The sequence below is a fragment of the Prunus mume genome, linkage group LG6, assembly GCF_029339155.1.
Source record: "Prunus mume cultivar Tortuosa linkage group LG6, ASM2933915v1, whole genome shotgun sequence".
NCBI lineage: Eukaryota > Viridiplantae > Streptophyta > Magnoliopsida > Rosales > Rosaceae > Prunus > Prunus mume.
In genome coordinates, this window is record NC_142703.1 from 9,333,368 (window position 1) to 9,359,795 (window position 26,428).

At 37.5% G+C, this 26,428-nt stretch overlaps 6 protein-coding genes across 7 annotated transcripts; all 6 read left to right on the plus strand.

Moving 5' to 3' along the window:
* The first annotated feature begins 6,424 nt into the window (after positions 1–6,424).
* On the plus strand, positions 6,425–8,249 carry LOC103334508 (1-aminocyclopropane-1-carboxylate oxidase homolog 1-like). The gene is made up of 3 exons (XM_008237489.3): positions 6,425–7,230; positions 7,391–7,709; positions 7,852–8,249. Exons 1-3 carry the CDS (start codon positions 6,719–6,721, stop codon positions 8,056–8,058), a joined length of 1,038 nt encoding a protein of 345 aa, XP_008235711.1. The 5' UTR covers positions 6,425–6,718; the 3' UTR covers positions 8,059–8,249.
* Positions 8,250–11,256: 3,007 nt separating this feature from the next.
* On the plus strand, positions 11,257–12,925 carry LOC103334507 (1-aminocyclopropane-1-carboxylate oxidase homolog 1-like). The gene is made up of 3 exons (XM_008237487.3): positions 11,257–11,926; positions 12,069–12,390; positions 12,491–12,925. Exons 1-3 carry the CDS (start codon positions 11,388–11,390, stop codon positions 12,743–12,745), a joined length of 1,116 nt encoding a protein of 371 aa, XP_008235709.2. The 5' UTR covers positions 11,257–11,387; the 3' UTR covers positions 12,746–12,925.
* A 1,595-nt stretch (positions 12,926–14,520) lies between these two features.
* LOC148916029 (1-aminocyclopropane-1-carboxylate oxidase homolog 1-like) lies at positions 14,521–16,056 on the plus strand. Its single transcript, XM_089053764.1, has 3 exons — positions 14,521–15,076; positions 15,219–15,540; positions 15,641–16,056. The coding sequence occupies exons 1-3, from the start codon at positions 14,538–14,540 to the stop codon at positions 15,893–15,895; spliced, it is 1,116 nt and encodes a 371-aa protein (XP_088909890.1). The 5' UTR covers positions 14,521–14,537; the 3' UTR covers positions 15,896–16,056.
* Positions 16,057–18,748: 2,692 nt separating this feature from the next.
* On the plus strand, positions 18,749–21,267 carry LOC103334506 (1-aminocyclopropane-1-carboxylate oxidase homolog 1-like). The gene is made up of 3 exons (XM_008237486.2): positions 18,749–19,324; positions 19,460–19,781; positions 19,883–21,267. The coding sequence occupies exons 1-3, from the start codon at positions 18,786–18,788 to the stop codon at positions 20,135–20,137; spliced, it is 1,116 nt and encodes a 371-aa protein (XP_008235708.2). The 5' UTR covers positions 18,749–18,785; the 3' UTR covers positions 20,138–21,267.
* Positions 21,268–21,519: 252 nt separating this feature from the next.
* On the plus strand, positions 21,520–23,250 carry LOC148916030 (1-aminocyclopropane-1-carboxylate oxidase homolog 1-like). Of its 2 annotated transcripts, none has more exons than XM_089053848.1 (3): positions 21,520–22,093; positions 22,233–22,554; positions 22,665–22,802. In XM_089053848.1, exons 1-3 carry the CDS (start codon positions 21,798–21,800, stop codon positions 22,665–22,667), a joined length of 621 nt encoding a protein of 206 aa, XP_088909974.1. In that variant the 5' UTR covers positions 21,520–21,797; the 3' UTR covers positions 22,668–22,802. The 2 variants fall into 2 exon arrangements, with proteins under 2 accessions (XP_088909974.1, XP_088909973.1); XM_089053847.1 differs by having other exon boundaries at positions 21,522–22,093; positions 22,657–23,250.
* Positions 23,251–24,108: 858 nt separating this feature from the next.
* Positions 24,109–26,316, plus strand: LOC103334505 (basic helix loop helix DNA-binding superfamily protein). The gene has a single exon (XM_008237485.2). The coding sequence runs from the start codon at positions 24,233–24,235 to the stop codon at positions 25,982–25,984; it is 1,752 nt and encodes a 583-aa protein (XP_008235707.2). The 5' UTR covers positions 24,109–24,232; the 3' UTR covers positions 25,985–26,316.
* Positions 26,317–26,428: the final 112 nt, after the last annotated feature.

The window sequence follows — 26,428 nt, forward strand, 5'->3', positions numbered from 1 at the left end:
AAGGACTCATCTCCTACCATTCATAATGATTGGAGGCTACGATTCTTACACCTAGGCTAGAGTCTGTTAACATAGTACAGCTAAGAAACAGACAAAAAAACCAGCTGTAGAAATTATCCCAAAATAGCTAGAGTAGCTAACGGCTACTTCCCAAAAGGAAGTTCTTCAATTCTTCATTCTTCTCAGGAACAATCTGCAGGATTGTCATCTGCAGTTTCTTATTAAGCTCAGTGAGTAGCTTAATTCTCAACAGATGCAAGTGGAATATAGATGTGTCAAATTCAAATGATATCCAAAATCGCATGCACCATTGAAATCAAATGCAACATGCCATAAGCTGAACAATTCATGTTCAGCCCAATGTAGATAGAAACCAGCTTACTTTCCATAAAATTTCCCAAAATTGAAGTACCACTTCTTTTAAAATATATAAAAGGAGAATCCTGGAGCCACAAACAGCTTGCATAATTCTAAAGATAAACCATATATTCAAATACTGGCTCCACCATTCATCTAATATAAAAAGCAAGTCTTTCAGAAGACTTTCTGGCTAGAAGACTACACAGGATGGAATATAGGCATCCAACTGATCTTGAAGCCCTACGATAAGCGAAAATCAAGGGAAAAGATACCAGTATGGCCGAGCGGCTATACCTTTTAAATATATTATATGTAAAGAGTTCATCCGCGCGGCTATACCATTCAAATATACTATTTATTAGGAAAAAAAAAATGGCTATGCGAATGGCTATTTAAATAGTATAACCTTGGCTCGCTTCACTGAATCACTTCCCATCAAAGTCTTCAAGTTCAAGGCCAAAAAAGAGGTGGCCAATTCCTCACTTGAGCTCTCATGGCGTCTCCCACGAAATCAAAGCAAAGCAAGAAAGATAGGAAATTGAAGAAAAATTTAAGCTTGGTTCCAATCGAGCCTAAAGCCACAAACTCTGACTGGTGGTGGGATAGTTTCTTCAACCCAAGGTTTTTCTTTTCACTAAGCTCAGTCTCCAATTACTCTGCTTCTTGCTTTTTAGTGGAATACATTCAGATTACTTATAGTTTTAACCAAATTCTCTTTATATTTTGTTTATTTTGGAAAATCTATGATGCATGCAGACATCTAGAACAGGTGGTGGATTTTGTTCTGTAATGTTAAATTCGGTAATGATGTTCATAATCAGAGCTCAAAACCTATAAGCTGTGCTTTTGTTCATTAGGTCAGTTTATTGGAAAAATTGGCCTAAGCGCTAAGGCGGGTCCCTTTTTTTCTTTTTTACATTTTTTCTTTCGACTTTAGCTCAATCATGAAATCGCTTCAATTTCTGATGGCCGCTATACGAAAACTGGGGTTTTGATTATGTATTTTGCATCCTGAAAAGAGAAAGATGTGGTTGAAAAGTTATTACTAGAGGGAGTAATAGAGATTTTAGTCTATAATTGTTCGGAATCTGGTTTGGCCTAAGTTGGATTAGTTGGAAATCCTAACTGAATCAGAATTGGGGAATATACAGACGCAGAAACACATAGTCGTGCTTTGCTTGTTGTCATAGATAATAGCAACTAAAGGTAGATAATAGCAAGTACAGGGACTAAGGTTTTGTTGAGTTGTTCTTGAGGTGGTTGTACTATCTTTTTGTTTTCTGGTCATGTTTATGTTCTAGTGAGCCAGAACTAAAGATTTGGGGCTTAAGATAGATAAGTGGCTTATCTATGGGACTGGGAAAGAGACATCCCGCTTTGTTTGAGAAGGTTTGAATCAGACATTTGATTTTTATGATGATTGCACAAATTTTCATCTACAAATTGATTGAATAACTTGTGTAGTGCTTCAAGTTACCAATCGCTTCTAACCAAGGTGCTTTCTAATAGTGCCACCATACTCATTAAACATAGAGACCTCTGTGTGTCATCCGTTTGATTCTAATAATTTCCAAGTGTTAAGTTGGTTAACTGGCCTAGCGTTTGAGCCATAAATTACTGAAACAGTCCCATGATGAAAGAATTGATTGTGTTCTCATGATCATTTGTGATCATAGAAACTGCTTTCAAGAAATCCTTTAATCTTCTCTGATGTATTTTGTTTCATTTGTAGGCATGCAGGTTGGAGAGGACTTGATGAAGGCATCGTTGTAGTTAGGACTTGCATGATTTAACAGCTACAATGGCTGGTTGCATGTCAACCCCATCCAAAACAATTATGTCACGGAAAAAACAGTCAGCGGGTCATCAAGGCAACCTGCTCCGCTTTAGATGGTACCAAGAAAATAAATACCAGTTTCAAGAAAATAAATAGTGATGCCAGAGCTCGCGTGATTTAAAAGCTACAATGGCTGGTTGCATGTCAACCCCATCCAAAACAATTAAATCACAGAAAAAACACTGTCGTGGGTCATCAAAGCGCCATAGAAAGGCAATTGCTCAGCTTCAGATGATACCAAGAAAAAATACCAGTTTCAAGAAATAAATAGTGATGCAGGAGGAGTGACTATGTTGCCAGTGAGTTTGTTCATGTGGACTTTGAGAATGGTGCAACAACTACTCACAGAAGATCTAAGGTTTCTAATTCAAGATTCCATCTCACCCAGCTGCAATGGCACCACAGTCAATATGATTCGAATGGTGTGTGCTTTCTTTCATCAGATTTCAACTATCTTTCAATTTCAACCAATAGTGCTGACAAGAAAATTCATAGCTCTTGAATCTCATATTTTGAATGTTATTCATTTGCAGTAATTTGCCAAGAGGAAGCTGGAGTCTGACTCGGATGATGACTTCATTAGTATACACGGAGGTATTGGCCATCAGCCTGTAACTACATATTACAGAATGAAAGCCTTGTGGTCATCTTGTTTGATTGCAAAACGTCATTACTACCAAGGATTGAAATATCGGCCGATACACCGATATATCGGCCGATATATCGACATTTTGAACTGTCGACATCGATATTGGGGGGTAAGGTTATATCTTCCCCTATATCGACGATATATCCCCGATAAATGCGATATTCCCAATATTTTGCCGATATCTACCGATATTTCCCAATACCCATAACAAAACCCAAAAAAATTAAAAAGTTTTGAAGCAAATTGAAACTGAAAATATTTTTTAGAGGTATATGTGCAGTGATTAGATATGTGTGAATGCTTTTGGCAATATTCAATGCAAAAGATGTTTTGGAGTATGCATGTTTTGGAGTATGCGTCAAAAAAATCTATGCATAGTCAATTGAAGGGACATACATGTCCTATCTCAAGCTTATTTGCCACTAACTTGGCTTCCCATCTTTTGGTCTAACGTGTATTGATCACAACCACTATATTTGTAAATTTGTAGATTATATGATAGACAAAATATTAGTATAATAATAACTAATAATGTAAAGAATGTGAGTGACTGTTTTTTGAGCCATGAAAAGAAGAACTTGGAAGAAGAATTGATTCCTTACTTCGTGCTTGGAATACTGTTTTGAGCTTTGGGGTTCTCTTTTTTGGCTTATTGTTCCGCCTTTAAACTGTTGAAAGCTTTTATCTAAGTCTGAGCTTCTTGTGGAACTCTTTATCATTTAATATTTGTTTCATTTTTTGTTTGTTTCTTTTTCACTTTTCGAAGTCAGACAATTGGCAAAATGCAATTCACTGCCCACATACCTCCAAAAAATTTGGCTACTTTTAGTTCCATCAAAGTCAGAGAATCATCAAGAGAGATATATGTGCACCATGTTCAAATATGGCTTACAAACTACTCGGGTTATATGACTTGGTATGATTATTGTATGAATCTAGATAGTTGTTCCTCATTATTTGAACCTCATAGGAGCTCTTCATTTATGTAGTTGGACACTCATCTAAATTGTAGTACAATGTTTAAATAAACTATGGATTTATGCATGGTTTATTCATTCTAATCAACTTTTTATTTTCAAACTTTTCATTAAAGCGCATTACATACCACTTATACTTCATCATATATATATATATATATATATCTTATTATTAGTAAATTTTGAGTTTTATTTGTTCAATACATTCATTGACAATGTATATAACATCTATGAAAGTTTTACACCAAAATAATGTGTTTCAATGCCTATATCTGTTATTTTTGTTGATTTCTAAAAACGATAACGATATATCCCCCGAAATATCCGTAAATTGGAGGCCCGATATTATCTGCACGGCCGATATTTTAATCCTTGATTACTACTGAAGTAATTTGTCTTGAGCTACTTATTGGAAAAGGATTTTGTTTTGTTTTCTTAATTTTCTTCTCTTATTCTACAAATGGTTTTCCATTAGCAAGCATTCCAGTTGGGAATATCTCAAGTGGCCAAGTACTTCAGTAAGAAAAAAAGATAAAAACCAATACTTGTACCGCATGTCATGACTTGTGCATTATTGCAATGCAGAGTAATTTGGTATAACTCACAATTTCGATTTCAACTAAAGATTTACTCTAATTTGTTGTATATATCCTAATTCGTTGAGTTAGAGGAAGAAGACTGAAGGTGCTTCCAAGAAAAATAAAAACAAAAATTACATTTAACTAAAGATAATAGAATGTCTATAATAGGAAGTGGTTTATGAAAATGAAAATAGTTTGTACATAGTTGTTGAGAAGCAAAATCTCTTGTCCTTGAATTTGTTTCCTAGTTAAAAAATAAAATAAGACTAAACAAGACTTAGAAAAATAAAAGAATTATGGAGCTCATTGACAACGATGGTGAGTTGCCTATTGGGGCCCAATTAGGTAAGAATAATGGTATCAATTGCGTGCATGCGTGAATTAAAATATATAATAAAAAAAAGGTGTTTGTTATATTTGTTTCTAAATCGACTAGCCTATCACAATCAAGGATTGAAATATCGGCCGATACACCGATATATCGACATTTTGAACTGTCGACATCGATATTGGGAGTAAGGTTATATCTTCCCTATATCGACGATATATCCCCGATAAGTGCGATATTCCCGATATTTTGCCGATATCTACCGATATTTCCGATACCCATAACAAAACCCAAAAAATTAAAAAGTTTTGAAGCAAATTGAAACTGAAAATATTTTTTAGAGGTATATGTGCAGTGATTAGATATGTGTGAATGCTTTTGGCAATATTCAATGCAAAAGATGTTTTGGAGTATGCATGTTTTGGAGTATGCGTCAAAAGAATCTATGCATAGTCAATTGAAGGGACATACATGTCCTATCTCAAGCTTATTTGCCACTAACTTGGCTTCCCATCTTTTGGTCTAACGTGTATTGATCACAACCACTATATTTGTAAATTTGTAGATTATATGATAGACAAAATATTAGTATAATAATAATTAATAATGTAAAGAATGTGAGTGACTGTTTTTTGAGCCATGAAAAGAAGAACTTGGAAGAAGAATTGATTCTTTACTTCGTGCTTGGAATACTGTTTTGAGCTTTGGGGTTCTCTTTTTTGGCTTATTGTTCCGCCTTTAACCTACTAGTTGGGTTAATCCTAATTATCCCATATATGGGATGACAGTAGGGAGCTCAAGAGAGACATATGTGCACCATGTTCAAATATGGCTTACAAACTACTCGGGTTACATGACTTGGTATGATTATTGTATAAATCTAGATGGTTGTTCCTCATTGTTTGAACCTCATAGGAGCTCTTCATTTATGTAGTTGGACACTCATCTAAATTGTAATACAATGTTTAAATAAACTATGGATTTATGCATGGTTTATTCATTCTAATCAACTTTTTATTTTCAAACTTTTCATTAACGCGCATTACATACCACTTATACTTCATCATATATATATATATATATATATATCTTATTATTAGTAAATTTTGAGTTTTATTTGTTCAATACATTCATTGACAATGTATATAACATCTATGAAAGTTTTACACCAAAATGATGTGTTTCAATGCCTATATCTGTTATTTTTGTTGATTTCTTCCGATACCTAAAAGCGATAACGATATATCCCCCGAAATATCCGTAAATTGGAGGCCCGATATTATCTGCATGGCCGATATTTTAATCCTTGATCACAATCATATAAAAATGCTATAAGGTTTTCCTTTATATAATTCTAGTTACGAGTTATTCGTTTTTGGCACTAGTTCAATACATGTATTATTTACATTCAACGTATGATGTCACAGAGGGGCTCTTGTCACTACTTTCATGGTGTCTTGAAAGCTTTCAACCACACATCTCATCGTAGTTGAAGTATATAAAATTGCACACATCAGCTGACACATCTAGTCAGCTAAGGTTGGCGGAAAATGTTGTCTAAATAGGCTCTAGTCAATTCTAAGAAGGCCGGCTTTTCTTTACTTTATTTGTTTTTCTCCAAGAACAAGAGACTCTAAGAACGCACCAACCCACCCACTGCCACTGACATATATATATATATATATATATATGGAACACCCCAAAAGTTGTAGTTGGTGTAGATTTTAGCTAGGATTTGATGTTCGATTCTTTTTGTCGATTGTCTTTTTTATTTAACAACATTAACTATTGTCATTGCATGTGTGTAAGATTCATGACTTCTCCAACGCCGGCTTCATCATTATCTTCATCTTTTTTCCAAGTTAAACAGAAGAACGTTTGAATTCTTTTATTCTCTCTTGAATCTCTATACAAGTAGCAAGATAAACTTGCATTGCCACAAACCATTAAACTTGTTTTCCACTAATCAAAAAGAAAGAATTCAAAATGGCAGTTGTGGACTGTGAGCTGGAGAAGGAATTGAAACAATTCGATGAAACGAAAGCTGGTGTCAAAGGCCTGGTAGACGCTGGGGTGACCAAGCTCCCAAGAATGTTCAGACACCCTCCAGAGACCCTACCTTCCCCCAACCAAAACAATGGCGTTGACTCCAACCTCCAAGTTCCTGTCATTGATCTCAAGGATGTCGACATCTGCGAGAGGCGAAAAGAGATCATCAACGACCTTCGAAAAGCAGCTGAAGAATGGGGTTTCTTTCAGATTGTGAATCATGGAATTCCAATTGCTGTCATGGATGAGGTGCTCAAAGGTGTTCGAGGTTTTCATGAGCTTCCCCAGGAGGCCAAGGAGGAGTGGTATTCGCGCGATTTTAAGAAGAAGGTCAACTTCTTCAGCAATGGAGAATTGAAGGTTTCGACCCCGGCTGATTGGAGAGACACCTTGTCATGCAAGGTCCTAGAAGATGAATGTAACTTTGAAGCCATCCCCGAAGTTTGCAGGTAAATGAGTTATGCTACGCTCACCAAATTTGCTTATTAAAACTTTGTTAACTAACTAATATGATCTTTTTTTATATAGAAAATTTGGTTTTCCCCTTTAAATGATGATCTTTTCAAATATGAGCTTACTCTAAAACTCGTTCATACGCTTATTTCACAGAGAGCAGATACGCGAGTATATGAAATACATCGTTAAAGTGCAAGAGAAGCTATCCAAATTATTTTCGGAAGCTTTAGGGCTGGACAGTGATTACCTTGAGAACCTAAGGTGCTTCAAATCGAGGTCACTGGCATGCCACTATTACCCGGTTTGCCCCGATCCCCATTTGACTCTAGGCGGTACCAGGCACTCCGACCTCGGCTTCCTCACCTTGCTCCTCCAAGACAGCAGCGGCCTGCAAATTCTTCATGACAATGTTTGGATCGACGTGCCCCCAGTTGAGGGAGCTTTGCTTACCAATCTTGCCGACATGTTGCAGGTAATGTAACTGCTATAGCTATTTTTAACTTTTACTTTATTTTTCTACACCCAATTAGATGTTTTCTTCCCATTCATTCAATTTATAACACATGTATATTTATCGATATTATAGTCCGTAATTATTTGACGTAATTTTACAGATTGTTACTAATGGCAAGTTCAAGAGTGTAGAGCACAGAGTTTTGATGCCAGCGACCCTCGAGCCTCGTACATCAATTGCATGTTTTGTTGGTACCGACGACCTCCAGAAACCATATGGGCCGATAAAGGAGCTTATTTCCGAAGACAATCCGGCAATTTACAAAGAAGTTCTATTTGGAGAATACATGAACCGTTACAAACTATAGGTTTTAAGGGATAAGATGGTAATTTCGTACTTCCTTATTTCCGAGCTGCACTGAGGCTTATGGTTATATGTTGCTGTTCGGTTGTGTTCTCTGGTAATAATGTGATTCTACTTTTCTGAAGAATTTGTGTATGATATGATCTGTTGATGATTCCTCTCAGTTATAATAATAAATAAAGGGTTGCACAAACATCCCAAAGCTATTACATATAATAAATTGATTTAGAAGCTATCACATCATGTCTTATTAATATGTGAATCAAATCGGGATGTACTTGGGGAAAAATAAGAGTTTGATTCACTTTTTCACTGTGATGTCATTCAAGTTTAAAAGTTTTGTACATTAACTCGAATGATTAGTAAGACCATGTATTTAGCTCCATATTTAAAATTCTGAGTTTGAATTCGCCCTTATGTTGAGTGATAAAAACAGCTAAGTTAAATAAAGTATTCTAGTTTGAAAAGGCGATCTATATAAACCTTAAAATATTTGACTACGTGTCGACTTACTTGTTTTATAATTAAATTTAGACATGGTAAATTTGTTAATTTATTTCATGACAAAGGGTATTTTTGAAGTCTCAAAAAACCAACAAACTATGGCAATTAGGGGTGTTATTGAGCTACCGATACCGAAAATTTGAATCATGTACGGTATTATGGTACCGTCATCGAGGTACCAAAATGATACAACTAAAAAATGAACTAATTCAATATTCAACACCAAAATAAGTGATGCCTAAGTTACAAATTCAAAGATTTAACATATTCAATATCCATCAACATTTTCAATATTCAATATCCATTAACATATTCAATATCCAAATCCTAATCAACATATTCAATATCCATCAACATATTCAATATCCAAATCAACCAAATCAATATTTATCCATCAACATATTCATCAAATCCAAATGGTTAAAACTCATGCATTATGGCTTACAAACCAAAAGAGTTAAACTTATGCCTTATGGCTTACAAAAATACAAACACAATCCAAACATAAATGACAAAAGCGTTTGAGAAATTGAAAGGCAAGCGAGAGACAGAGAGCGAGAGAATGAAAAAAAATTTATATTTTAATAGAGTACTATTCGATGCGATATTGACCGGTATCAAAATCTTAATACCATACCATACTCGAAGGTGCAGTGCGGTGCACTGAATATCTATCGGTACCAAATGAAACGGTATGAAATCGGTGCGTGCGGTGCGGTTAGGGTGCGATTTCGGTATTTCAGTTTAAGATGCCCACCCCTAATGGCAATGGTGTTTGTTTAGTGTCCTACAAGTACTTGAGTTAGTCACTCTCTGGTTAGTCAAAAGTTGAAAATGGTACTTGGCAACGAGACATTTTTGAAGGGTCCGTTGTTTGGTTCATTACATGGAAGGAAGAAATGAGTCATTTTTCCTTACATTTAAAATAACAGTCTAACACATGCACAAGAAAAAGTTTTTGCATATTAAAATTACGCAAAGAAAATTTTCTACACATTTGATACCGACCGATGTAACATGTGACATGAAACTCACGTTATTTAGGATGTCATTCTTTTAATATTATTCAACATTTTTCATTAATTAACCCCTAAAAATTAAAATTTTCTATACTTGTTTGACAAATTTAATTTAAACATGCATGTAGTTCGTGGCTTTTTATTTATTTATTTAAATTACGCATGTGTTGTCGTGGTTTGTTGTGATTCTATTTCATGGCAAAGGGCATTTTTTAATTCTCAAAAGTTACACCAAACTGACAAATTATGTCAAAAGCTTTTGCTTATTTTAAAGTAAATTGCACACCGCCATGCATGCATCAAGATGCCCTACAAGTACTTGAGTTTTGTAACTGGTTTGTCCTAAAGTCAAAATGGCACATGGCGACATTTCTAAGGGGACGGGGATTTTTCATAGGGACGAATTGTATATTTTTACTCACTACTTTAACTTAATGTGTATCATCATTATATTTCTCAACAGTTAACATGTGTTTATGGACATAACCATTATTTTAGTTGATTGTTTCTTCTTTTTTGATTTCCCAATCTTACAGATATCAAATAAAATGGCAGAACTATTTAATTAACAAAAATACAACTCAAATGCGATTCATGAAATTAAATTAGGAAAAGAAGAAGGGGTTAAAGGGGTAAATGCCCCCACTCATCAATCTCTATATTTAACATTTTTTCCTGCCCCTTGCTGGTGGATTTGCTCTGGTGGTATTATTGGCTTGCTATGCGGTGAGGCTGCTCCTGTGTTCTAGATCTAGGGTTTTTTTGTTTAATATTTTATGGGCTTTTGTTGTATATTTGGACGTGCTTTATTTGTTGGTGTTGAGCTGCATTTGAATTGAGCTTTCCTTGACCAAAATGAATAGAGTTCCCTTGACCCAAAAAAAACAAACAAACATTTTCTGTCGCTGAGCTGTGCCCACCGCCCAGTAATTCATTTTAAGGGGGCGGTTGGTGGGGAAAGTGTTTGTCGAAATGACTGAATGATGGCTGCTTCATGCATTCTTTGTTAGGTGGGGTTTTGCTCTATTTTCCACATAAGCAATGTTCATTTCTACTGCCTTCATCACTCAATGGAAATTTAATATGTATTTTATTTTTTTGTCTCTTTTATGAAAGTATTGTTAATCATGCATGGAAATTGAAGCTTCCTTCACTTAAAAACATATATTAAAGACTATGGGCCTCTCTCGCTTTCAATAAGACAAAATTATGGCCTCGTCATTGTTTAGAATTACTGTGGTTGATTGAGTTGAGAAGCTTCTTAATAATTCAACAATGTCACCTGTACAACACAGAAGAATTTTGTAAACCGACAATAGTATAGAGAAAGAAAACTTTTCTACACCTAGGGAGAAGATGGCTTTTGCACACCTATGGTTGCATTTGGTTGATAGAAAAGGGACAAAACTGTTAACATTTTCATGTTTGAAAGTCTAAACTTATTGAAGAAAAAATTGTCCTGCCTATGAGAAAATAGGAGGGAAAATGAAACACTCCATCCACCTTGAGTTTCATTTTCCCTTCTTAGAACATCCATTTCTGATTTCTCATCCCTGAAGGCATTTGCTTGACTGTAGGCATCAGTGTACGTACAGGTTCTAGATTCTTGCCTTTTTTTACTTTTTTGGGTCAACATTCCAGACTCTTGCCTTAGCTATATATATAAAATTCTAACAAATTTCAGGTGGAAAGCAAGCTATATAAAATTATTATTTGTTTAATACAAGCAGCATATCTAGTACGAGCCGAGGCAGTGTTTATAAATAGGACAGGGCCCTTAACTAATTGCATACCAACAATTCAAGTGAAGATGGCACCAGCACTTGTCGATTACACCGCCGCTGAAAAAGAATTGTACGAGTTTGATGACCTCAAAATCGGTGTCAAAGGCCTCGTGGATGCTGGGGTGACCCACATTCCTAGGTTCTTCATCCACCCACCGGAGTGTCGTGCAAACTACTCATCAACTCCGCAGAACAACGGCGCTGATAGAGTTGAAATCCCAGTCATCGATCTCGAAGGGTTTAACGAGAACGATGACCGGCGAGTAAAGATGGTCAATGCAATGAGATATGCATGCGCTACGTGGGGTTTCTTTCAGATAGTTAACCATGGAGTTCCAGTTGCTGTAATGGAGGAGATGGTGGAAAGTATAAGAAGGTTCCATGAGCAGCCCCAGGAGGCCAAGATGGAGTGGTACTCACGTGACTTTAGTCGCACGGTGAATTATTATAGCAGTGGAGATATCAAAGGGCGTGCACAACCAGTACCAGCTGAATGGAAGGACACTTTGTCCTGCAGAGCTGCAGATGATCAGTGGGATTTTGATGCACTTCCTGAATTGTGCAGGTGTGCATAATAATTTCTAGATCAGCTAGTAGATCATCTAACCAACCATATTAATTTGATCTAATTTTAGTAATTATTACTATATATAGTATATGGAAAATGTTCTCTAACTAGTTTGTTCATTTTATGTGTGTTTTTGTAGGCGCGAAACGAAGGAGTATATGAAAAACATGATTGACCTACAGGAAAAGCTATCTGAATTAATGTCAGAAGCGTTGGGGCTCAGTAAGAATCACCTATCGAGCACCGGCTACTTGAAGTCTATAGTGTTTTCGGGCCACTATTACCCGGCTTGCCCTGAGCCCGATTTGACTCTAGGCACAATCAAACACTCGGACCCCTCCCTCCTCACCTTAGTCCTACAAGACAAGAGCAATGGCCTCCAAGTTCTCCATAATGATCAATGGGTTGATGTGCCCGCAGTGGACGGAGCTTTTGTGGTGAACATCGGTGACTTTATGCAGGTAGGCTCGATCTCCGTACCATATTACTAATTAATTTTTTAATCAACTGCCATTACTCTAGTAGTATTTATGCAAGTCTAAACTACGCATTTATTTGCAGTTGCTTAGTAATGACAAGTTCATGAGTGTGGAGCACAGAGTACTGGCTACCCCGCTTGGCAGGCCAAGAATATCAGCTGTATCTTTTTTCCTTCCTTCTGCTAAGGATAGAACTAAGCCATGTGGACCAATCAAGGAGCTTCTGTCTGATAGCAGTCCCCCCATATACAGGATCACCTCTTATGAAGAGTTTATGAAGCATTACAGAGTTGTTGGGCAAATTGGCGGCCGTGCCCTGCCTCACTTTAAACTGTAGCTAGTGAGCCTAGATATGCATGTGGCTTGGGTGCCATATACCCTAGCTAACTCATAAGCACGATCCGGTTAAACTAATTTCATATATTCAGTTTAAGTACATGAGAATACCATACTCGTTGGGTTATTGAGTTGTATTTCTAGCCCATTGAGTGGTTTGACACCACTTTAAGGGTTAGATGTACTGCTACCAAATAGGTTATGATAACTCAATGAAGATGGTATTTTCATGTGTTCGTGCTGAGTACATGAATATGAATATACCCTAAAATAATCATAGCTCTTCACGTTTATGTTCAAAAGTACTGTTTTTGTAATTGTAAAAATAATAATGCAGGGCATCTGTATTAAATATATTTGAATTGTGTACTGTACACAAGTTTTTGCAGTTGGCATATGACTGCACTGCTTGTATCGTTTTATGTTTCAATAATAAAAAATTAATACTTGTGTTCAAAAGTACTCCTATTTTGTAATTGTAATAATAATAATGCAGTACATCTGTATTAGAGATATTTGAATTCTGTAGTGTAGACAAGTTATCTTTTCTTTGGTGACTATTGGTCACCTTTATTCGTGACTACAAGCTTTAGTCATCCTGTAGTAACGATTAATCAGTGTATTACGTACAAAATCTGCAATTGTGGGGTACATAGAAGCATCTAGTAGAACATTGCTTGTCTTTAGATCTCTATGAATGATTCTTAATCTTGAATATTGATGAAGATATAAGATCACCATAGCAGCAATCCCACAGATTATTTCGAAGCATCTTGTCGAATCAAAAGCGCTCTGTTTTTTTTTTTGAAGTATTCATAGGATCTTCTGTTCACATAAGAATTGTATCGGCATACATCTCCTCCTTGGCTTTAGTTGGGTACACTATATTATATTACTTTTTAATTTAATATTTATTATATTTAATTTGAATGTCACCAATAATGGTGAGGAGTTCATTGCCAACTTTCCCATGTCAGGTTGACCAAATAAACAAAACCTTCCTATGTCACCAATACGTATTGTTTTATCTGCATTTTATACGTATTTAATTGGATTACTTTTACTAAAGAAGATTATCCTAAAATATTATATTGCAAAATTACTGTTTATGTGTTAGATGATTATATATATTTACTATATTTAAATCAATAGTCACCAATTTCTTAAAGTGTGAGATAACTAGTCACAATTAATAGCGAGCCAATGGCATCTTAATAATTTAATCATATCTATCACATGTATCACTCAACAAATTAGTGATTCTATATCCTATATTATATTGTAAAGGCGCAAGTCGCTTACTTGAAGGCATTGGTGTAGGATCTTGTTAGTTTATGAGAGAAGAGGTTTAGAAAATGGTTGACAGTATTTAGAACAATAACTTAACTTAGAAAGGAAAACTTTTGAAAGAGTAGCTAAACCGACTTTCAACTTGGCAAATATCTAGTCAACTAGGTTATTGTATAGTAACCGACTTCCAAAGTATTTTCCAGCCACTAGTTATAATATAAATCTAGAATTGTCTAGTTACAATACATTATATAATTAATACGATGTTTCTAGTGTAGAATTTGTCATTTTTCTAGATTTTTCTATATTATTCTAGTACAAGTGTGCATTATTTTTTTTTTTAACAGATCTAGATTCTTGCCTTACATTCTTTGATTAATACAAAGCACCATACGTACTACGAGGCAGCTGTGTATATAAATATGAAAGGGCCCTTCAACTAATTGCATACCAACGATATTCAACTTTCTGACTCCCAAAAAAACACAACAATTCAAGTGAAGATGGCACCAGCACTTGTCGATTACACCGAAGCTGAAAAAGAATTGTACGACTTTGATGACCTCAAGATCGGTGTCAAAGGCCTCGTGGACGCTGGGGTGACCCACATTCCCAGGTTCTTCATCCACCCACCGGAGTGTTGTGGAAACAACTCAGCAGCTCCGCATAACAATGGCGCTGATGGAGTTGAAATCCCGGTCATCGATCTCGAAGGGTTTAATGACAACGACGACCGGCGAGTAAAGATGGTCAATGCCATTAGATATGCATGCGCAACGTGGGGTTTCTTTCAGATAGTTAACCACGGAGTTCCAGTTGCTGTAATGGGGGAGATGGTGGAAAGTATAAGAAGATTCCATGAGCAGCCCCAGGAGGCCAAGATGGAGTGGTACTCACGTGACTTTAGTCGCAAGGCGAATTATTTTAGCAGTGGAGATGTCAAGGGGCGTGCAAAACCAGTACCAGCTGAATGGAGGGACTCGTTGATCTGCAGAACTGCAGATGATCAGTGGGATTTTGATGCACTTCCTGAACTGTGCAGGTGTGTTTAATAATTTCTAGATCAGCTAGTAGATCATCTAACCAACCATATTAATTTGATCTAATTTTAGTAATTATTACTATATATAGTATACGGAAAATGTTCTCTAACTAGTTTGTTCATTTTATGTGTGTTTTTGTAGGCGCGAAACGAAGGAGTATATGAAAAACATGATTGACCTACAGGAAAAGCTATCTGAATTAATGTCAGAAGCGTTGGGGCTCAGTAAGAATCACCTATCGAGCACCGGCTACTTGAAGTCTATAGTGTTTTCGGGCCACTATTACCCGGCTTGCCCTGAGCCCGATTTGACTCTAGGCACAATCAAACACTCGGACCCCTCCCTCCTCACCTTAGTCCTACAAGACAAGAGCAATGGCCTCCAAGTTCTCCATAATGATCAATGGGTTGATGTGCCCGCAGTGGACGGAGCTTTTGTGGTGAACATCGGTGACTTTATGCAGGTAGGCTCGATCTCCGTACCATATTACTAATTAATTTTTTAATCAACTGCCATTACTCTAGTAGTATTTATGCAAGTCTAAACTACGCATTTATTTGCAGTTGCTTAGTAATGACAAGTTCATGAGTGTGGAGCACAGAGTACTGGCTACCCCGCTTGGCAGGCCAAGAATATCAGCTGTATCTTTTTTCTTTCCTTCTGCCAAAGACATACTTAAGCCATGTGGACCAATCAAGGAGCTTTTGTCTGATAACAGTCCCCCCATATACAGGATTACCTCTTTTGAAGAGTTTATGAACCATTACAGAGTTGTTGGGCAAATTGGCGGCCGTGCCCTGCCTCACTTTAAACTGTAGCTGGTGAGCCTAGATATGCATGTGGCTTGGGTGCCATATACCCTAGCTAACTCATAAGCACGATCCGGTTAAAATAATTTCATAAATTCAGTTTAAGTACATGAGAATACCATACTCGTTGGGTTATGGCACATTGAGTTGTACTTCTAGCCCATTGAGTAGTTTGACACCATTTTAAGGGTTAGATGTACTACTACCAAATAGGTTGTGATGACTCAATGAAGATGGTATTTTCATGTGTTCGTGCTGAGTACATGAATATGAATATACCCTAAAAGAATCATAGCTCTTCACGTTTATGTTCAAAAGTACTGTTTTTGTAATTGTAATAATAATAATGCAGGGCATCTGTATTAAATATATTTGAATTGTGTAGTGTACACTAGTTTTTGCAGTTGGCATATGACTGCACTGCTTGTATCGTTTTATGTTTCAATAATAAAAAATTAATACTTGTGTTTATGTATGTTGAGATCTCCCGAGCAGAGATTGTCATTAGATCGCATTTGCATGGTATTCAAGAAGTAGCTAAAGAAAAATATTGGCATATGAGAGACTCCGAGAATTGGGTATATAGATTGGCAGGCCTCTCGTGAAGGTGTTTGATGAAATGCCTCAAAGAGATTCTTAGTAATGACAAGTTCAAGGGTATTTCTGCGAGTCTGAATTACACATGTATTTGCAGTTGCTTAGTAATGACAAGTTCAAGAGTGTGGAGCACGGAGTACTGGCTACCCAACTTGGCAAGCGAAGAATATCAGTTGTATCTTTTTTCCTTCTTGTGCTAAGGATAGAATTAAGCCATGTGGGCCAATCAAGGAGCTTCTGTCTGATCATAACAATCCCCCATATACTAGCGTCACCTCTTATGAAAAGTTTATGAACCATTACAGTGTTGTTGAGCAAATTGGCTGCCATGCCTTGCCTCACTTTAAACTGTAGTTAGTGAGCCTATTTCTGCATGTGGCTTGGCTGCCACATGCCCAAGCGAACTCCTAAGCATGGCTTCGGTTGCAATAGATTCATACTTATCCAGTGATCATGGCGTATTGAGTGGTATGTTGAGCTCAGTGAGCCACTTTAAGGGTCAAATGTACTACCGCGATGATCCAACGAGTGTGATATTTTCATGTGTTCAAACTGAGTATCTTCACATTTATGTTTAATAAGTACTCCTATTTTGTAATTGTAATAATGATAATGCAGTTCATCTGTATTAGAGATATTTGAACTCTGTAGTGTAGACAAGTTTATTGTTTGCAGTTCCCAAATGACTACGATGGTATCATCTCACGCTCTCGATTGGGGGATATGAGTTCTGCAAGGATGTTATTTGATGAAATGGCAGAAAAGAATATAGCTACTTGATATACTATGATTGATGGCCACGCAAGACTTAATAATGTGGAGTCTGCAGAGTTGTTGTTTAATCAGATCCCAACTAATATCTCGTGGATAACTATGATCGATTGTTATTCTCTGAACAAGAAAGGAGTCATTTTTCCTTATAGGCAAACAACAATCTGACACATGTAAAAGAAAAGTTTTTGCACATTAAAATTCCAACAACAACAAAAAATTTCAAATTTGATACCAACTGATGTAGCATGTGACATGAAACTCCTGTGGTTTGCGATATCAATCTTTTGAATAGTTTACCTATCCTTACCAAAGGAAAAAAAATCTAAGAAATCGATCCATTGTGACCTGATTGAACAACTTTGGCTGCCACCATATATGGTCCACTGTCACACGGAGATTGCTGCCGCCACCATAACGTGCCATCACGACCATCGTGACACCTTGAATGTAAATTTGTTTCAATCATTCATGGGTCCAAATAAGATATGAGTTTAGGTCATCTTTCATGGAGGAGAAAGAGAGGAAAAAAAAAATGGAAACCAAATTTCATTTCATCAATTTGTTATTTGCATAGACTAACTACAATATAGATCTTGCTATTAGTTTTAGTTGGAGATTTGATGGTACCGTCCCTCCTCAAATCCCCATAAGCAACAGAAGAAGTTATTCAAATGGCATTCACTAATCATTGATTAAACATCATTTTCATTATTATTCGACCATACGTCAGATCTTGCTGTTTTCTCTTGGTGTTTTTTCATTTCTTGGGATTATTATAAATTTCCGAGTTTGAATTCAACCTCTACTTCCCTTCGATAGAAGAAACATATAATGTATTCAACTACTATAGTCTGAAAAGGTAGTCTATATAAGCATAAAAATATTTGATTACATCTCCACATGTGTACTTGTTTTAAATTAAATTTAAACATGCATGTTTTTCATGGCTATTTTTTTAATTACGAATGGTTTTTCATGGCAATGGGCATTTGTGAATTCTCAGAACTTAATTAGGAGAAGATGACCCCATTGATCTAATTATGTAACAATTATTCTGCCGCCCTACCCAGTAATTCATGGGAAAGTGCTTGTCGAAATGCCTCAATGAGGCTGAGTGTCGTGCATTCTTTATTATATGGGTGTTGTTGCGCTATATATTTTCCACATATCTATATGGGAAAGTTGTTTCTCTTGAAAAAAGACCTATCAACAGTTGTTTAACAGCTAATGGCCTCTTAATAATTTAATCATATCTATCACATGTATCACTCAACAAATTAGTGATTCTATATCCTATATTGTAAAGGCGCAATCAGCTTACTTGAAGGCCTTAGTGTAGGATCTAGATTCTTGCCTCAGCTGTACAAATTTGAAACAAATTTCATCATGTGGAAAGCAAGACTTTACTTTCTTTGTTTAATACAAAGCACGATGCAGCTGTGTATATAAATATGAAAGGGCGCTTCAACTAATTGCATACCAACAATTCAAGTGTCTGACTCGGAAAAAAAACACAACTCAAGTGAAGATGGCACCAGCACTTGTGGATTACACCGCCGCTGAAAAAGAATTGTACGAATTTGATGACCTCAAAATCGGTGTCAAAGGCCTCGTGGACGCTGGGGTGACCCACATTCCCAGGTTCTTCATCCACCCACCGGAGTGTCGTGGAAACAACTCATCGACTCCGCAGAACAACGGCGCTGATGGAGTTGAAATCCCGGTCATCGATCTCGAAGGATTTAATGACAACGACGACCGGCGAGTAAAGATGGTCAATGCCATTAGATATGCATGCGCAACGTGGGGTTTCTTTCAGATAGTTAACCATGGAGTTCCAGTTGCTGTAATGGAGGAGATGGTGGAAAGTATAAGAAGGTTCCATGAGCAGCCCCAGGAGGCCAAGATGGAGTGGTACTCACGTGACTTTAGTCGCAAGGTGAATTATTATAGCAGTGGAGATATCAAAGGGCGTGCACAACCAGTACCAGCTGAATGGAGGGACACTTTGTCCTGCAGAGCTGCAGATGATCAGTGGGATTTTGATGCACTTCCTGAATTGTGCAGGTGTGCTTAATAATTTCTAGATCAGCTAGGAGATCATCTAACCAACTATATTAATTTGATCTAATTTTATTACTATATATAGTATACGGAAAATGTTCTCTAACTAGATTATTCACTTTGCGTGTGTTTTTTCAGGCATGAAATGAAGGAGTATATGAAAAACATGATCGCTCTGCAGGAAAAGCTATCTGAATTAATGTCAGAAGCGTTGGGGCTCAGTAAAGATCACCTGTCCAGCACCGGGTACTTGAAGTCTATCAAGTTATCGGGTCACTATTACCCAGCTTGCCCTGAGCCCGATTTGACTCTAGGCACAATCAAACACTCGGACCCCTCCCTTCTCACCTTGGTCCTACAAGACAAGAGCAATGGCCTCCAAGTTCTCCATAATGATCAATGGGTTGATGTGCCCAAGGTGGACGGAGCTTTTGTGGCGAACATCGGTGACTTTATGCAGGTAGGCTCGATCTCCGTACCATATTACTAATTAATTTTTTAATCAACTAGCCATTAGTCTAGTAATATTGATGCAAGTCTAAACTACGCATTTATTTGCAGTTGCTTAGTAATGACAAGTTCATGAGTGTGGAGCACAGAGTACTGGCTACCCCGCTTGGCAGGCCAAGAATATCAGCTGTATCTTTTTTCCTTCCCTGTGCTAAGGACATACTTAAGCCATGTGGACCAATCAAGGAGCTTTTGTCTGATAACAGTCCCCCCATATACAGGATCACCTCTTATGCTGAGTTTATGAGCCATTACAGGGTTGTTGGGCAAATTGGCGGTCGTGCTTTGCCTCACTTTAAACTGTAGCTGGTGAGCCTAGCGACATCCTAAGCATGGGTCCGATTATGATACGTTCATGTATACAGTATTATTACATAAAAATATCATACTTTTTGGGTCATTTTGGCAAATTAAGTGGTATATTTAGCTCATTGAGTGGTGTAATACTACTTAAAAGGGTCAAATATACTACGAAATAGGCCATGATAACCTAACGAGTATTAAATTTTTTACGTGTTTGTACTGAATACGTAAGTGTGAATGTACCAAAAAGACTCGTAGCTCTTCAAGTTTATGTTCAAAAGTACTATTTTTGTAATTGTAATAATAATCCAGTGCATGTGTATTAAAGATATTTGAATCGTGTATACACATGTTTATTGTATGCAGTTCCCAAGTGACTGCAATGATTGTATGTTTTTATGATTCAATAATAATAAAATTAATACTAGTTTATTGCGGGGTGGAGAAGCTGTTTATGGTCGCATTTGGAAACATGTGTTTGGGTCACATGTGTTTGTTCAGACTTGTTTGATTGATTTTTATTCGAAGCTGCGACGAATCAGTGAATCGAGAAAGGTGTTTGATGAAATGCCTGAAAGAGACGCTTTTGCATGGACTACTATGGTTTCATCTCACGCTCGAGTGGGGGATATGAGTTCCGCGAGGATATTATTTGATGAGAAAAAGGAAAGGAACATAGCTACTTGGAATACCATGATCGACGGCTACGCTAGACTTGGCAACGTGGAGTCTGCAGAGGAGTTGTTTAATCACACGCCAACTAAGGACATAATCTCATGGACAACAATGATTGATTGTTATTCTCTGAACAAGAAATCTGGGGAAGCAATAGCAGTTTTTAATGACATGAGGATGAATGGGGAACTTGCTCTGTTGGAATTCAGCAATTGAAGGACTTGCAGTTCATCATGGATTTGCCAAAGAAGCACTGGCAATGTTTAGCAAGATGGAGAGAGAGAAGATCAAGCCAAATGGGATTACTTTGGTCATATGTAATTATCTCAGCAATTAATTGTATTCTCCACATAAGGTTTTTTTTTTTTTTTTAAAGATTAATACTATGATGCTACAGAGAGTTTTCTGCTCACAGTCACGGCACATGAAACAGCCAAGATGTAAATGTATATTCATTTCTACTAACCTTCACTCAATAATTTTCATACGAAAACTGAATATGGCTTTTGTGCACCTATGGTTAGGTTTGATAGGTAGGAAAATAGACTTGGGAATAGGAAATCACTTACTTTAGTCGAACAACTAACCGGCCACAGACGTGGCTTTCTAATTGCCATGCAATCCAAAATATCTACTAGTACGATGCAGCTGTGTATATATATAAATATGAAAGTGCCCTTCAACTAATAATTGCATCCGAACAATTCAAGTGTCTGACCAGAAAAAGAAAAAAAACCAACAATTCAAGTGAAGATGGCACCAGCACTTGTGGACCGCGGAAAAAGAATTGTACGAGTTTGACGACCTCAAAATCGGTGTCAAAGGCCTCGTAGACGCTGGGGTGACTCACATTCCCAGGTTCTTCATCCACCCACCGGAGTGTCGTGCAAACAACTCATCAACTCCGCAGAACAATGGCGCTGATGGAGTTGAAATCCCGGTCATCGATCTCGAAGGGTTTAACAAGAACGATGACCGGCGAGTAAAGATGGTCAATGCCATTAGAGATGCATGTGCGACGTGGGGTTTCTTTCAGATAGTTAACCATGGAGTTCCACTTGCTATAATGGAGGACATGATGGAAAGCATAAGAAGGTTCCATGAGCAGCCCCAGGAGGCCAAGATGGAGTGGTACTCACGTGACTTTAGTCGCAAGATGAATTATTATAGCAGTGGAGATATCAAGGGGCGTGCAAAACCAGTACCGGCTGAATGGAGGGACACGTTGTCCTGCAGAGCTGCAGATGATCAGTGGGATTTTGATGCACTTCCTGAACTGTGCAGGTGTGCTTAATAATTTCTAGATCAGCTAGCAGATCATCTAACCAACCATATTAATTTGATCTAATTTTATTATTACTATATATAATATACGGAAAATGTTCTCTAACGAGTTTGTTCACTTTACGTGTGTTTTTAACAGGCGCGAAATGAAGGAGTATATGAAAAACATAATTGACTTGCAGGAAAAGATATCTGAATTAATGTTAGAAGCGTTGGGGCTCAGTAAGGATCAACTATCGAGCGCCGGGTACTTTAAGTCTATCAAGTTATCGGGTCACTATTACCCGGCTTGCCCTGAGCCCGATTTGACTCTAGGCACAATCAAACACTCGGACCCTTCCCTCCTCACCTTAGTCCTACAAGACAAGAGCAATGGCCTCCAAGTTCTCCATAATGATCAATGGGTTGATGCACCGTCGGTGGACGGAGCTTTAGTGGCAAACATTGGTGACTTTATGCAGGTAGACTCGCTCTTCATACCATATTATTAATTAATTTTAGAATCAACTTGGTATTGGTCTAGTAGTATTTCCACTGATGTGGAGCTACGTATAAATTTGCAGTTACTTAGTAATGACAGGTTCAAGAGCGTGAAGCACAAAGTACTGGCTACCCCGCTTGGCAAGCCAAGAATATCAGCTGTATCTTTTTTCCTTCCTTGTTCTAAGGGCAGACTTAAGCCATGTGGACCAATCAAGGAGCTTCTGTCTGATATCAGTCCCCCCATATACAGGATTACCTCTTATGAAGAGTTTATGAACCAGTACAGAGTTGTGGGGCAAATTGGCGGCGGTGCCCTGCCTCACTTTAAACTGTAGCTGGTGAGCCTATATATGCATGTGGCTTGGCTGCCATATGCCCTAGCTAACGCCTAAGCGCGGATCCAATTACGATACCTTCATGCTGTACTATTCCATGAAAATACTATACTCGTTTGTTGGGTCATCTTGGTGCGTTAAGTGGTACGTTTAGCCTATGAAGTGGTGTAACACCATTTTTAAAGGTCAAATGTAATACTAAATAGGTCATTATAACCTAACAAGTGTGATATTTTCATGTGTTCATTTCATACTGTGTATGTGAATGCGAATGTGCTGTAAAAGAATCATAGCTCTTCAAATTTCTGTTCGAAAGTACCCCTATTTTCGTAATCGTAATACTAGTGCAGCGCATCTGTATTAATGATATTTGAATTGTGTGGTTTACACAAGTTTATTGCTTGCAGTTCCCGAATGACTACAGTGCTTGTATGTTTTTATGATTCAATAATTTTATTTTTTTTAAAACTTAATTATTGTTTTACTCCCCGAAGCGGGTACTCGGTTTCACTTTACACTATTGAAACTGATATTTTCCCACTTAATCCTCACAATCTCTAAAAATTACTGTAATTTTCTTATTTTATCACTTTCATATATTTCTGTCCACAAAACCAGTAAATATACTAACATGGAAGTGGAATTTTAGTAATTTTAGCTATTAAAAAAAATTAAATCCAAATTAAATACAAAAAAACATATTTTATTTTTTTTCTGGTTAAATTTTTTTTTAATCTGAAAACATTTTTCGTGCATTCAATATTAATCAAACCCCACCATCAAACCCATCACCTAGTCAGACCACCACCACCAAACCTCACTGTCACTTCCACCCAGTTAAATCCCATCCACACCAACAACCCTACCCATACCAAATCAGACCGCCACCATCCAATCGAACCCACGAGAAACCTCACCCATACCAAATCGAGCCGCCACCGTCAAACCCAACCAACCAATCTGCCTATCGAACCATCACTGTCCATTGACCAGTGAAATCGGAGGTAGAGCGGCGAATCTGTGAGGGAATCAAAGAACGAGAGAGAGAGAGAGAGAGAAGAGCCCGAAAGTTTGAGAAGACGGGTATTTGTTTTTAATTTTTTCATAATAAATAGTATAGCCGTTTATATATATATATTTTTTAATTAATAGTATAGCCGCGCGGCTATACTAAAATATGCTATAGAAATGCCTGAAAGGGATTCTCGTGCATTTTTTGGTTCGCGACGAGTCTGATATCTGAGTTGTGCAAGGATTATTTTACTGCGGCCGGCCAAAAACTCGAAATGTTAGTTATCATCTGTATATTTTTACTTGGGCAATGATTTTCAAGCGGATGAAATGCACAGCCAACTTTAACTGTTTTTCAAAACAAAAACCTCTTCTTCAACGGCCCAAACCCCTGCCTCAGGACCCATCATCCATAGTTGAGAAGATAAAGAAATGTTCAACTTTAACAGAGCTAGAACGAGTATGTGCCTCAATGATCAAGACCAATGCTACCCAAGACTCTTTCTTCATGAACCAACTCATTACCGCCTGTTCGACGCTTTCCCGCATAGATTATGCAGTTTTAGCCTTTACCCAGATTGAAAGTCCCAATGTTTTTGTCTACAATGCGATGATCAAAGGCTTTGTTTGTTGCGGTCACCCATGTCAGGCTTTAGGTTGTTATGTCAATATGCTCAGGGGCATGGTTTTGCCTACCAGTTATACTTTTTCATCGTTAATCAAGGCCTGCACTTCACTATCTGCGTTGGGGCTTGGAGAAGCTGTTCAGGGCCACATTTGGAAACATGGGTTTGGGTCACATTTGTTTGTTCAGACTTCTTTGATTGATTTTTATTCGAAGTTGAGACGAATGAGTGAATCCAGAAAGGTGTTTGATGAAATGCCTGAAAGAGATGCTTTTGCGTGGACTACTATGGTTTCATCTCACGCTCGAGTGGGGGATATGAGTTCCGCGAGGATATTATTTGATGAGATGGAGGAAAGGAACATAACTACTTGGAATACTATGATCGACGGCTACGCTAGACTTGGCAATGTGGAGTCTGCGGAGTTGTTGTTTAATCACATGCCAACTAGGGATATTATCTCATGGACTACTATGATTGATTGTTATTCTCAGAATAAGAAATTTGGGGAAGCATTAGCAGTTTTTAATGACATGAGGATGAAAGGGATCAGTCCTGATGAAGTGACTATGGCAACTGTTATTTCAGCTTGTGCCCATCTTGGAGCCCTTGACTTGGGAAAGGAGATACATCTTTACATATTGCAAAATGGGTTTGATCTTGATGTTTATATTGGCTCTGCATTGATTGATATGTATGCTAAGTGTGGCGCATTGGATATGTCTCTTTTGGTTTTCTTTAAATTGCAGGACAAGAACCTGTTCTGTTGGAATTCAGCAATTGAAGGACTTGCAGTTCATGGATTTGCCAAAGAAGCACTAGCAATGTTTAGCAAGATGGAGAGAGAGAAGATCAATCCGAATGGCGTTACTTTTGTGAGTGTTTTAAGTTCCTGCACTCATGCAGGGCTTGTTGAAGAAGGTCGTAGGAGATTTTCAAGCATGACCCAAGATTATTCCATTCTTCCCGAAGTTGAACACTATGGATGCATGGTGGATCTATTGAGCAAAGCTGGATTGCTTGAAGATGCACTAGAGTTGATAAGAAGCATGAAATTTGAACCTAATGCTGTTATCTGGGGTGCCTTGTTGGGTGGATGTAAGCTTCATAGGAACTTGGAGATTGCAAAAGTTTCTGTCAATGAATTGATGGTATTGGAGCCAAATAATAGTGGTTATTACACCCTTTTGGTCAACATGTATGCTGAAGCCAAACGATGGCGACAAGTTGCAGATACACGAGCAACTATGAAGGAACTTGGGGTAGAAAAGGGATGTCCTGGGTCCAGTTGGATTGAAATGGAAAGGAAAGTCCATCAGTTTGCAGCATCTGATAAATCTCATCCAGCTTCAAGTGAAATTTACTTGTTGCTGGCAGAATTATACGGGCAGCTGAAGCTTGATGCTTATGTTCCTGAACTTGGCTTTGAGTTATAGCAGTCCACTCTTCAAAATGAGAAATTGACATCCAGAGGGTAATTGGTGATTCTGGGATTGGATGGCATGGTTCTCATATTGATCAGTACCTAAACTGCAACAGTTGCAGTTTACATATCACAAGGAGAAAAGGGAATGCAAAATATACAGAGACATGCAAGAGATGAAGATCCATTCCTCTTAGAATAATCTGTAGCCGATATGTGCTTGCATTCTTCATGTGATTTTTGATCAGATGAAATTATCTCAGCAAATGTACTTCCATCAAAGCAGACGCTTTAAGTGAAACAGGATTTCCTGCGAGAGAGATTAATATATTTTCTTTCAAGATCGTTACAAACACAAAACAAAACAAACCAGTGCTATCCCATGATATAAAAGTTTTCAAATTAAACAAAAGCAATCACAATATACAAAATAAAAATTTCAAAAATTAAATTGAAT

Bases quoted from the DNA above. Each gene is read 5' to 3' on its own strand.
- LOC103334505 (XM_008237485.2), top strand. From the start codon at position 24,233: ATGATTTTCAAGCGGATGAAATGCACAGCCAACTTTAACTGTTTTTCA.
- LOC148916030 (XM_089053847.1), top strand. From the start codon at position 21,798: ATGGTCAATGCCATTAGAGATGCATGTGCGACGTGGGGTTTCTTTCAG. The intron at 22,094-22,232 runs GTGTGCTTAATA...TGTTTTTAACAG, and splicing joins GCACTTCCTGAACTGTGCAG to GCGCGAAATGAAGGAGTATA. The intron at 22,555-22,656 runs GTAGACTCGCTC...ATAAATTTGCAG, and splicing joins ACATTGGTGACTTTATGCAG to TTACTTAGTAATGACAGGTT.
- LOC103334507 (XM_008237487.3), top strand. From the start codon at position 11,388: ATGGCACCAGCACTTGTCGATTACACCGCCGCTGAAAAAGAATTGTAC. The intron at 11,927-12,068 runs GTGTGCATAATA...GTGTTTTTGTAG, and splicing joins GCACTTCCTGAATTGTGCAG to GCGCGAAACGAAGGAGTATA. The intron at 12,391-12,490 runs GTAGGCTCGATC...ATTTATTTGCAG, and splicing joins ACATCGGTGACTTTATGCAG to TTGCTTAGTAATGACAAGTT.
- LOC103334506 (XM_008237486.2), top strand. From the start codon at position 18,786: ATGGCACCAGCACTTGTGGATTACACCGCCGCTGAAAAAGAATTGTAC. The intron at 19,325-19,459 runs GTGTGCTTAATA...GTGTTTTTTCAG, and splicing joins GCACTTCCTGAATTGTGCAG to GCATGAAATGAAGGAGTATA. The intron at 19,782-19,882 runs GTAGGCTCGATC...ATTTATTTGCAG, and splicing joins ACATCGGTGACTTTATGCAG to TTGCTTAGTAATGACAAGTT.
- LOC103334508 (XM_008237489.3), top strand. From the start codon at position 6,719: ATGGCAGTTGTGGACTGTGAGCTGGAGAAGGAATTGAAACAATTCGAT. The intron at 7,231-7,390 runs GTAAATGAGTTA...CTTATTTCACAG, and splicing joins GCCATCCCCGAAGTTTGCAG to AGAGCAGATACGCGAGTATA. The intron at 7,710-7,851 runs GTAATGTAACTG...GTAATTTTACAG, and splicing joins ATCTTGCCGACATGTTGCAG to ATTGTTACTAATGGCAAGTT.
- LOC148916029 (XM_089053764.1), top strand. From the start codon at position 14,538: ATGGCACCAGCACTTGTCGATTACACCGAAGCTGAAAAAGAATTGTAC. The intron at 15,077-15,218 runs GTGTGTTTAATA...GTGTTTTTGTAG, and splicing joins GCACTTCCTGAACTGTGCAG to GCGCGAAACGAAGGAGTATA. The intron at 15,541-15,640 runs GTAGGCTCGATC...ATTTATTTGCAG, and splicing joins ACATCGGTGACTTTATGCAG to TTGCTTAGTAATGACAAGTT.